This window comes from Hemitrygon akajei, chromosome 2 (genome assembly GCF_048418815.1).
Source record: "Hemitrygon akajei chromosome 2, sHemAka1.3, whole genome shotgun sequence".
NCBI lineage: Eukaryota > Metazoa > Chordata > Chondrichthyes > Myliobatiformes > Dasyatidae > Hemitrygon > Hemitrygon akajei.
In genome coordinates this window covers 54,592,281-54,604,593 of record NC_133125.1, presented here as the reverse complement: position 1 = coordinate 54,604,593, position 12,313 = coordinate 54,592,281, and the positions used below count along the sequence as shown (strand labels likewise).

General features: G+C 36.8%; 1 protein-coding gene across 3 annotated transcripts in view; it reads left to right on the top strand.

The window, feature by feature from the left end:
• rfx3 (regulatory factor X, 3 (influences HLA class II expression)) overlaps positions 1-11,062 on the top strand; it is a 312,575-nt gene extending 301,513 nt beyond the window's left edge. For all 3 annotated transcript variants that reach the window (XM_073072399.1, XM_073072385.1, XM_073072389.1), the window contains one exon: positions 2,059-11,062. In XM_073072399.1, the coding sequence (XP_072928500.1) occupies positions 2,059-2,297 (239 nt within the window). In that variant the 3' untranslated portion in view covers positions 2,298-11,062. The remainder of the gene's footprint in view (positions 1-2,058) is intronic.
• The last annotated feature ends 1,251 nt before the right edge of the window (positions 11,063-12,313 follow it).

Below are 12,313 nucleotides of genomic sequence, written 5' to 3'. Positions count from 1 at the left end.
CATTAAACTCCATCTGCCATTTTTCTGCCCATTCCTCCAACCAGTCCAAATCCCTCTGCAAGCTTTGAAAACCTTCCTCACTGTCCACTACATCTCCAATCTTTGTATCATCAGCAAATTTGCAGATCCAATTTGCCACATTATCATCCAGATCATTGATATAGATGTCAAATAACAATGGACCCAGCACTGATCCCTGTGGCACACCACTCGTCACAGGCCTCCACTCAGAGTAGCAATCCTCCACTACCACTCTCTGGCTTCTTCCATTGAGCCAATGTCTAATCCAATTTACTACCTCACCATGTATACCTAGCGACTGAATCTTCCTAACTAACCTCCCATGCGGGACCTTGTCAAAGACCTTACTGAAGTCCATGTATACAACATCCACTGCCTTCCCTTCATCCACTTTCCTGGTAATTTCCTCGAAAAACTCTAATAGATTGGTTAAACATGACCTACCACACACAAAGCCATGCTGACTGTTTCTAATAAGTCCCTGTCTATCCAAATACTTGTAGATCATATCTCTTAGTATTCCTTCCAATAATTTACCTACTACCGATATCAAACTTACCGGCCTATAATTTCCCGGCTTACTTTTTGAGCCTTTTTTAAACAACGGAACTACATGAGCTATCCTCCAGTCCTCCGGCACCTGATCCATGGATATCGACATTTTAAATATTTCTGCCAGGGCCCCTGCAATTTCAACACTAGCCTCCTTCAAGGTCCGAGGGAATGCAAATAATTTTTTTAAATCCAGTTGTAACAACAAGCTGGTTTTACTGTGCAACTTCTGAATTGTCCTGAAATCTCTCCCTGGTTAATGAATGATCTTTATGAAAGGAAATCTAGTGTCCAGACTTAGTAAGGCAATTCCATCAGACCCAGTCCTGTTCTTATTTCACTTAACCACAGCTACTTGTTCTTTCTCGTATCCCTATCAACTCCCCTTTGCGTCTTTTGCCACGTATCTACTACACTGGTGACAATTTGCTGTAGCCAATTAAGTTGCCAACATATTTGTAGTATGTGGAGGGAATTCCGAACATGCAGTCATGCAGCAAATGTATGGAATCCACACAGACATCTGATCAAGCACACAAGACTGGAGATGAGGCAGAAACATATGCCGTAACAACATTCTAATGACAACGTAAGATATCTTGGTGTGACTTGTGCTAATTTTTGTTTCTTGAAATACAGAAGCTTTTGTAGTTATCACACAGAACCAGTACCATGATCAGGCACAAGAAGAGTGAGCCCAAACATAACATCGCTCATTCCAAATGACAAGGGATGATATCTGCTGCAGATTACACAGTGCAATCCAATGCTTCATTTACTCTGTCAAGAAGCTCCTGCAGGGAAGGAGAGGGAAATCCATATGCTTGAGAAAAGTTGGCAGTACATGTATGCAAATTTGTCTGCACAGTGGTCTTTATATAGGTTCGGGAATTGCACCCAACGCACAAATGACATTGCAGGCTCCCATATCATTTCACAACACCAGAGATTTTCTGGACTCAGGGATGCCAGATCTGGTTTCATACATTATCTAAAAGATGACACCTCTCATGATGCGACATTCCCTCAGTGCAGAATTTATGTCAGGTAGGACTTTGTATTCTAATCCTGGATTGGAGCTTGAACCAGAGCTGCCTGTTAATTTAGTGTTGTGAGCTAAACCAAGCAGACAGCATGTTGCAGGGTTGGAATGAACTACAGGAATATCTTGGAAGTGAAATGGTAAGGCTGAAATTTAGAAGTTAACACTTTTAACAGCTTTTTAATTAATTCCAAGTTCTGTACTAATCTTGAACGACATAATCCCAAATCCAATCCACATTTTATCTTTCATATAACACATGCTCGTTTATAGTTTTTTTTAAATCCTTGTGTAGCCTACATGCAATTCTAGATTCTATGTTCTGAAATGCACAAGTTAAACTTCAAAATCATGGCTATTGAATATTGTATGCTTCAACAGTGATAACCTTGTGATATAACATTTTCACTAAGTACTTTGTATTTTTTCCTTTCCTTCTGAAGATGAAGGAAGTGAGGTTGAGAGCGAAATGGACGATGAATTAGAAGATTCTGGAGAACCACCTTTCAAGCGAGAGAAAATAGACCTAAACCAGACATTACAAGGTGTGTGTGTTGCATCGCCCCTCAACAGCACCATTCAGCCAGACCCTCTGATCCCACTTCATGCTGATCAAATCATCACAAGTGTGGCAAGTGCCAGGCACTGCAACGCTGCTGGAAGCACATACACAGCAGTCTAAACAATTACGTGAGCTTTGAGTGATTACCCCTCTTTACATCAAGCCTGAAGCCTCACACTGTTAAGGCTTCAGCTATTCAGATGACACATTTTACTATGCTGAATGTTACTCTCATACACTAAATAAGTGTATATAGATCTTTTGTTAAGTTTTGTTTAGTTCAATATTGATCAATGTTGACTACAGGAGATTCTCTGTAGCTATGGCAAATGTAATTATGATGAACTTATAACAATACAAGTTTTAATTAGTTGAGGTTTTGATTCAGAATATATTCTTATACATAATTCAGGGCAGGATATACTCACTTGACAGCAGAAGTATAGAAAGGCCAGAGCTTGAATTCAACAATATCCTGTTATCTTACTGCTCGTGTTAGCATTTTAATTTGCTTCTGTATTAGTGAGGTCCAGAGTGATATTGCTGCCACTTTATTTGAATGCACTTAGAAAAGTTGAAAATAGGATAAATCTGTAGTTAATACAAATTATAATACATAGGAGCTTCCATCTTCCCAGCATCATATGGGTTGGTATGGCATGGTAATCAACAATAGTATTCTTGACCAAAGTGTTTGCTTAAGTAACAAGGTTTGTGCCTCACCACCATTAATGCCTCAGATTTCAGTAATTTTGCTGTTACCTCAACAATTGTTCCAACTACATTCAATTAATTTATAATCAGAAAATATAAATTCTTCAATATGTAATATTTCATTTCTTTTGTCCGTGCTTTTCAAGGATATGTTTTTCCACCAGAAAGTATTTCTCAAAAGAATTGGAGGTTCCTTTTTAAAAGAAACACTTTTCTGCCTCTATGTAGTCACTAACCTGAACAAGTAATTGGGTTCTCTACTGGATTCCAGTCATTAAGCAGTTTATTTCAGCATATTGATGTGCTCTAAGCTTTGGCCACAAATATTTGACTGTTACACACAGAAGAGTCTATTTTTTTCCTTTAAAATGAGCCACACTTCTGCTGTTGAATGAAGAAGTTTTGGAATGTAGATTGAGGTTAAAGTTGAAAGCTTGAGGAAGGAGGCAGTATTCACTGTTACTGATCTCCTAAAACTGTACTGTATTGTCAAAAATCAAAATCTATTAATTTCTTTTAAATGACCTCCTACCTTTACAGTAGGTCTAATGGAGTTCCCTTTGAAATATCAATTTTTTAATGCTACTGATGTATAGTAGTGCAGCCAGAATTAACATCTAGATTAGTTTATTAAAATTTTGGGGAGAAATGTGTTAATAATCAAGGCTGCGGTATTTGGTAAAATATATTGCATTTGTTGCAGTTATAATAACACTTTATAAATAGGGTCTTTTTAGACCAGCAAGAAGTATACTGTTTCATTGAAGTTCAGTGTACCTGTAGTTAATGTTAGGACAGACAAGAATCATTCATTGCGAATTGATTTGTCTGTGCCATCTGTTTTGCTCTAGTGTCTTTAGCTGCTATGTCTAATAAGACTTCACAAGGGGTTGACCAATACTACCCTGTTGCCAGTGCTCCAAGATATTTTCAATCAATGAAATAAGTATCAATGTCAGTTTTTTTTCTGTAATGTTAGATGTAGATTTCAAATAATTTTGACTTCAATATTAGAAATTGGAACTGAAATTTCTCGAGATATATTTAAATTTGCTTAAAACTAGCTTGATTGCTGGTAATTACTGTGATATCCTAGCTGGTTCCAGTGGCTGTATTAGCCAACTCCTCAGTGCAACCACAAAATACAAGGAATGTAGCACTCAGCATAGTCTTGGCAGCTTTACATTGAGTTTTCTGTGTGTTCTGTGTGGTTGTCCAAAATGACTAGACCAAAAGTACTGTAGCTGGCACACCTCACACATACTCATCAATTCTGTAGGAACAGACTTGGTAGGCAGTTAAATGCCACTTCAGGAACGTACGTCAGGGATTACTGTACCTCGGCTATTACACAGTGCCTTAAACAGTTATGGGAAGAGTTAATTTTTGTAGCTCAGCAAGGTGTGCCTGCTGTTTTTCTATTATCCACAGGGAGAAGAAACAGTAAAGTTCGAGTGACAATTCTTAGAAACCTATGTCTTTTTCTTACACTAAGAATGAGTATATTTGTCTATGAAGCCATGTGGAATAAGCAAGTATATACGTTAATCAGGATTTGAGGCATTTCTCAATTAATTAAAATGGGGAATGTAATTCGTCTGATATATTGAAACACCCCAGAAGTTACTAATCAATGAAAAATTCTTGACTTATTTTAGCACACTCTAAAGAAAAACAGGTTATAAACATTGTCATAGGCAGTGCACACATTGTTCTCCCATATATAATTGCTTGAAATTTAATGAGCTACTCAATATGTTCTATATATATTCTGAAAATTGACCCTGAGGAAATGAAAATACAGTGTAAAAATATTAGATCCTGTAATTAAACATATTATAGGCATCCTGTGTGATACTATAATTTTTTTTTTTCAAACTTCCCTCTCACTTAGTGCTTTTTTGACGGAAAATGGATCCCTCAACATCAGGCTTTCAAGAAATATGCTCTAATTAATCATTTTAAATTCAAAGTAATGGAAAAATCTTACAGCATGGTTACTTCAGTTTGTTTTCAGACAAAATAAATTTCAGTGCTGTGACAGGGAACCATATAATCAAGATGATAAGTAAAAATCTGGGTTTTGAAATGTGTTTCCCTGAAGCCAGATATGGTTTTAGGTTTCGAAGAATAAATAAAATTTCTTAACAGTCCAATCCATCCCCCATCCTACAGAAAAAACAAAGTGTAAAAGTTTCTTTGTAAAGATAATTTGATATTAAAAATGTTACATGTGAAGGCCAATTGAAATAATCCCTAAACTTAAAAAAGAAGAACATTGTTTCATTGTAATAAACTGATTTTTATTAAACTTGTTAGGTTTAAACAAACATACTCATTCTTTTTAGCACCTGATCATTATTCAACATTCTGATCAGGAACTACAAGTGATTACTGGACAGCTTTGACTGCACCTTAGTGAGTTATGGGAGAGGTGGGGTGGGTCTCCTTGATTCTGTTTGCTGTGCTTTGAAACCAAATTCCAACGGTTTAATTTTTCTCACAGATTACGGTCTTAGCGGTTTTAACATTAATTAAATCAATTTAGGGCACATATTCCAAGCATTCTGCCTGCTTTCAATCTTACAAATATTGTATTACTTATTTCTGTTTTATGTTAACATTTGCATACTGTTCTGGACCAAAATGTGTTTATATTGTGTATCCAGTGTGTTTGTAATGATTAAGAAAGGCCTTCTATATATTTCTTATCTTTGCTCTTTTTTCAGTGTTTAGTTGTCCTGCAGATATATTTGGATCGTAATGTGCAATTTAGAGGATTGTTAAGGGGGTAGGGGGGTCCATTCATAGATCCTGTGTTGACAAAATGTAGTTCTGTAGAACAGAACACACACTGCTCTGATTAATCATTAGACTCATTGAACTTTGCTAGTAATGAGCATTTTACCTGGCATAAAAACTGGAATTGAAGCATGTCCTTTATATTGAGTTTCAGTACTGACGGATAACAGTCCAGTGAATTGTTCTCATACGTGAAGGTATGCATTGAAAGCTCTGTGTTTTGGCAGTAGAAGTGCTTCTCAGTCTGCATGCCTTTCTATATGCTGCTAGATAGTGGTTTTTGTTTTGGTACCAGTTAGGTAACCACATTTTAATTTTCTCGCACTTTTTCCTGCTTATACCATCATGTTTCAAAGAGCCACTTACAGAGTGAATTATTTCAACCTTTATTAAATATTTATACGTAAACTAAGTACAAACCCATTTAAGCCTTATCGCAAAATATAGTGTATTTATCTTTTTTGCCAAGTGGCATGATGTGGAGTACAGAAGCATTGAACAGGGATTGAACATGTTGTGACATTCAATTATTAGTGTGTTTCAATCCCAGTCAATGAAAGTAGCAGCCAGCAGTTTTTGATTAAGTGTGTCTTTGTTAAAGTTTACCTAATTTGAGAATAATTAATTATAAGTCAACCCCATTTTAAAACAAGTTCTTCTGGAAGAATTTCATGGCTTTAATTTTGTGAGCAATTTTCTTCCTTCTTGTTTGCAACCATTTTTGTGACTTAAGTACATAATATCATTTACCTAGCCATGAACCAATAGGATGATTTATGCTCAACCTTTTTCCAGTGGTGCCTTCCTAACCAATGGGAAGTATGCAACAGTGGCACATATTAACTGATGTACTCGCTATTAAGCCTCTGGAGTTTCAGATAACCAATAAGGAGAGCTCCTTTTCCAGGGAACTGCATCAATAGTGGGAAAGGATTCATGTTTCTCAGCAACTGATGTTCCTTTGACATTGGTAACCTAAATTTCTAGGGTTAGGGTTACTTTTGGAATATTTAATAAAATATTCTGATCTGAAATGTTTTAGCAGATATGGAACTTTTTTGGTTTTGAAATGTCAGCTCTTTATCCACAAAATGCAATGTTTGACATCTATTTTACAGGTTGATTTTATAAACTTTGCTGGAAAGACTAATTTATTAAAATAGGTATTTAGAAAGAGAAATTTGTCTTTGTTCACAATACTCCACACTTGAAGTATTGTGAACAGTTTTAACCCCCTTATCTAAGAAAGGATGTGCTGGAATTGGAGAGGGTGTGGATGAGGTTCTTGAGAATAATCCCAGGAACGAAAGGGTTAACATATGAGGAGCATTTGATTGCTCTGGGTCTATACTCGATAGAGTTTAGAAGAACGGGGTCTGTGCAGGGGACCTCATTGAAATCTATCGAATATTGAAAGGCCTGGAGTTGGTGTAGAGAGGATGTTTCCTATAATGGGTGAGTCGAGGACCAGAGGGCACAGCCTCAGAATGGAAAGATGTCCTTTTAGAACAGAGATGAGGAGAAACTTCTTAAGCCAGAGGATGGTGAATATATTGACACAGACAGCTGTCAAGGCCAAGTAATTGGGTATATTTAAAATAGAGCTTAATAGGTTGTTAAATAGTCAGGATGTCAAAGATTATGAGGAGAAGGCAAGAGAAAGCGGTTGAGAAGGATAATAAATCAGCCATGAAGGAATGGTGGAGTAAATTCAATGGGCCAAATGGTCTAATTCTGCTCCTATGTCTTGAAGTTGGGAGAAGTGTAGAAAATGGGTCACTCTGGTAACACTGCTATATGTTCAGGGAAGTGGAAAGAGAATAGTCTTTTCATTGTATTGGCAGTGTGGGAGAAGTAAGGTTGGAGCCGAATAACTTACTTACGAAGAAAATGTTCCAGTTCAGTTCTGTGCTTGGAAGATCATTTCCTGAGAATGCCCAAAGACGGGTGACCCACAGAACATGGCCTCAGTTGTCCGACAATACATTCTGTGGGAAAGGCAGGAGAGGTGATCAGTGCCAACTAACTTATTTGCAGTGATGTCAAACAACCAATAAATGGTTGTTATCCTATTTAACTCGGGAATAAAATACAGATTTTTAATTGCATGGCATTGAAGGGGAGAAAAGCAGCATGAAGCAATTAAATTCCAGATAAATAGAATTGGATGTATGGAGTCTCATTTGCATTTAGCAAAATTAACCAAAGAGAAATTTCTCCCCTTGCTGTTTCATATAGTAATTGCATGGATTAATTTGCCCAGTATTACCATGGCAACCATATTCCTGTGATGATTCAAGGAACTCAACTAGCAATTTTACAGTTGAATATTCAAAAGCAGTTTGAACACTAATAATACCATTTCATTAAATATATAATATGTATAGAAAATTAAAAACACTATTCCATTCAATATACCTGCTTCACATCTAAATATTGAATGGCATTTCTTATTTCCAAAAAATATTTTCTGATTCTTTATGTAATTTGTTTTTATATTTCCAAGTACGAAAGATTCAAAGAAAAATCGCTGTTATATGAAGGAGCATATTGATTAAGATAAAAATATTTACGAATGTACTTTAGAATGCTATCACAACAAAATATTACCAAACAAATAAATTTTCATGCAAGTATTTTTTATAATCTTGTAGGAAAATGATTCTTTTCCTTCGTTCCCTTTATTGTTTTCTTTCTTTCGCATCTCGGAACTGTTCAGGGTAAATGTGCAGAAAAAGTTTCCAGGCTACAGTCCCTCTGCCACTGTCCATTAGGAAGACTGAAAGACTTACCTTGGAATTCTGCTATGCTGACATACCAACTCCATTTCAGTCAAGGGCCTGCCACTATAAACTTCATAACACCCAAAGCTATTACTCAGTAAAATGTATCTCAAAAGCCATTGTGAGCACAAGAGAAAATTATATAACATTAGATACTTGGAGAGTTGAGTTTCAAATCATGGGTGAGAAGGGTGAGGGAGTAGCTTAACAACAGCTTTATAGTGGAGAGGGTCTATTTTATAAAATGCAGGTATGGTATTTAATGGTGCTGCATTATGAACATCTGCTCACACAGTAATGCCTAACATTGATAATTCCTGAGACAAATTGTCAGATTTTCTTCTCTGTCCTCCAAGAGAAGCCTATAGGAGTAATGATTTAATATTTTTATGTGGTTATTTGGAGATTGCATCACAAATGAGAAAATGCACAGATGCTGGAAATCCAAGCAACACACACAATGCTGGAGGAGCTCACTAGAATAGAGTCAAAAAGTAGAGTCGATGTTTTGGGCTGAGAAGGAGGTCTCTCTTTTCCATAGATGCTGCCTGGCCTGCTGAGTTCCTCCAGCATTTTGTGTATGTTGCTTGGAAATTGCATCAGATGTGTAAGTATAATTCACATGTGAAGTGCTGAAGAGTGCAGACACAAAACAACCATGGCAGTTTACTCGATGCTATTTTCTGTAAACATTACTGCACAATCTAATTTGTGGTTCACTATCTGTTGGGAACCTGCCAGTTATAATACTTTTTACTTGAACAATCCTACACTATTGATGCTTTTCCATTAGCCGATTACAAACATACCTCTTCCTCCCACTGTTTTTAAACTTAAAACTGTGTATGGATTACCCTTTTTGACCCAGTTAGCATTATCTATATAGTGCCCTTCCCTCATGCATTTCGTTTCAAGGATGAATATTTTATGTGTAAAGTTCAATGTGCCATGCCACTCAGGCAATTTTGGATTGGTCACCTTCTGCACACTTGCATTGCTTTTTAAAAATCAGGACTATGGTCATGTTTAAGTAGCTATTTCATGGAGACTCCTAGCAGATTTTGCACCCTAAACATTTGGGATGTGGAAGCCCTCCCAATGTCTTGGGTCTTGTTTTAACTAGAAGATTTGGAAACCTTGCCAGACTTGCTACCCAGCTGTCATGCAGAAGTGCTAACATTTCAGCAGGGAGCCAGGCCATCGATGTATAGGATTAGTCCCCAACAGACAAGCCTCGGGCACAAAGGATATTATGGACTCAGTGAAACTGGAGGCAAACTGAAGCCCATGGATTCCTAGTGGGGCTTAGGAGAATTCCTGCTTGTCCTGGCTCTTACAAAATCAGACTCCTTGGTAAGCACCTTCCCCTTTCCTACCTCTTTCCCCAACCCCAAACGCAGGGATTCATAGGCTGGTAACGTTTAACTACCAAATGGAGCATCAATAAAGCAACAATATACCAAATATATAAAAGTTATTTGAATTGATTGACCTTGAGGAGAAAAAGACAGTGCCTTTTCAAAACATTGGTTAACCTTGTGCCTGATTTGTACATAAGCACCCAGGCTGCAGAACAACATTGATTCAGTACTTCCATGCACTCCACATCATTTTTTTTTTCTTAATATTAAGTAAAAGGCAATATATATTTTTGGCCCAAGAGCTGCAGATTAGGCAGCTGAATTGTCCCTTGTTACAGTGTTTTAAGCTTTAGACCTGCTGAGGAAAGTCATAATGTGTAAAACTTTATATGATAATGTTCAGCTCTAGCAAAGAGGAAGCAGAATGAGCTGCTCGATACACTCCACACTGTCATGTTGTCACATCAGAGAGGACAATTCATTTTCTGTACAAAATATCTGCTGCAAAATTTCTTGTTGACAATTTATGACAGATTCTTATAACTACAGCCTTTAACACTGAGTGATTAATTGGCAATTCAGTATAGGATACTTTCCAATAGAACTTTTCAGTGCCATTTTAGAATTCACTTACTAAGTGGCAAATTGGAGTAATCAGATGCACAAGCACAAAAAGGCCCAAATTATTGGGGGATTTTTTTTTAATTGGTCTAACTACATCTGAATTGTGTGAAGTAATAATGTAAAAGTTAAGATTTTTTTCATAATTTTTTGTAGGGAATGTATTGTGAGATTATGTATTTTTTCTGGTTATTTTGAATGACAGCTACATATAGTTTTAATTATTTAAACACTTACAAGGAGGATGTGATTTTGAATACCCTTCAATTATGTAAATATATATTTCATGCTGTGATTTTGTGAGAAATGTTTTATGAAATCTTTCAATATATCATGACCTTTATAAATTGGTTAAAGCAAACCAATAGTGTGCGTGTGAAAGGTTTGTACTGTGTACTGTTCAATGACAGGAACTTTTTGTAAACAAAAATATGAAATCTTACAGTGTGTTCTTATATGTAGACAAGCAACTAGTATATATTGAAGAGACTTGTGTAGAAAGTTTTTTCTTAATATTTCAGACTTGAACTCAGGCTAGCTTTTCTTGTCGTGTTTCTATAAGCTGTGGCTTGTCTGTAAAATCAATAAAATATTGTTTTTGTTATTCTTGTTTTTGTAAATATTTCATGTATTTTTCCACCTCAAGGTTCATAAGACTTACAGCAACAATGAACTGATAAGGGCATCAGCACTGCCTATCCCTGATAAAGTTTGCATGTGGAGAAACCTATGATCTTCGTTCCCTCTGTGACCACCAATTGTGGTTCTCCATTTTGCTGATAAAAATTTATTTTCCATTACTACTATTCAGAATGAGATATTTTCACAGGACTCCATGTGATCAAGGGACACATTTACCAACACAGACACATATCAAATTGAGACTATTGTACATATTTTAATTTTGGGACAGAAACCTTAAAAATATGTAATTTAGCTAAAATAAAATGCTAGGTGATAGATATGATAGATGATATATGTATATAAGGTATAGCAGACAAGAGAGATTATTTTTTCAGTAAAGCACAATCAGTATTATAAGTGACATGAACTTGGATACAAGGACAACAATTTTGAAATTTGCAGATAACAAAACTAAGTAACATTATTAATAGTGAAGGGGTTAATAAGACCATAAGATACAGGAGCAGAAGTAGGCCATTTGGCCCATTGAGTCTACTCTGCCGTTCAATCATGGGCTGATCCAATTCTTCCAGTCATCCCCACTCCCCTGCCTTCTCCCCATACCCTTTGATGCCCTGGCTAATCAAGAACCTATCTATCTCTGCCTTAAATGCACCCAATGACTTGGCCTCCACAGCCGCTCATGGCAACAAATTCCACAGATTTGCCACCCTCTGAGTAAAGTAATTTTTCCGCATCTCTGTTCTAAATGTACGTCCTTCAATCCTAAAGTCGTGCCCTCTTGTCCTAGTCTCCCCCATCATGGGAAATAACTTTGCCCTATCTAATCCATTCGGGCCTTTTAATATTTGGAATGTTTCAATGGGATCCCCCCCCCCCCCCTCAGTCTCCTGAACTCCAGGGAATAGAGCCCAAGAGCTGCCAGACATTCCTCATACTTCTCTCCCCATCTAAATAATATGGCACACTTTGAACCATAGCCTTCCAATGGAATAGGCAAACGAAAACAATTTACAGTGCTTTTATGGTGTGTAAGCTGTGACAAGTTTACTGGAAAGGCCTCCTGAAATCCTGCTCCCTGAAAATGATCACTACAGCTTGCCCTATTATCCAAATTTTTTGTTCAGTTGTGGCAATAAAAATAATAATCCCAGTGTGACAGCCAAAACAGTGTCTTAGCTAGAAACAGAATTCTACATAGTGACTCTTA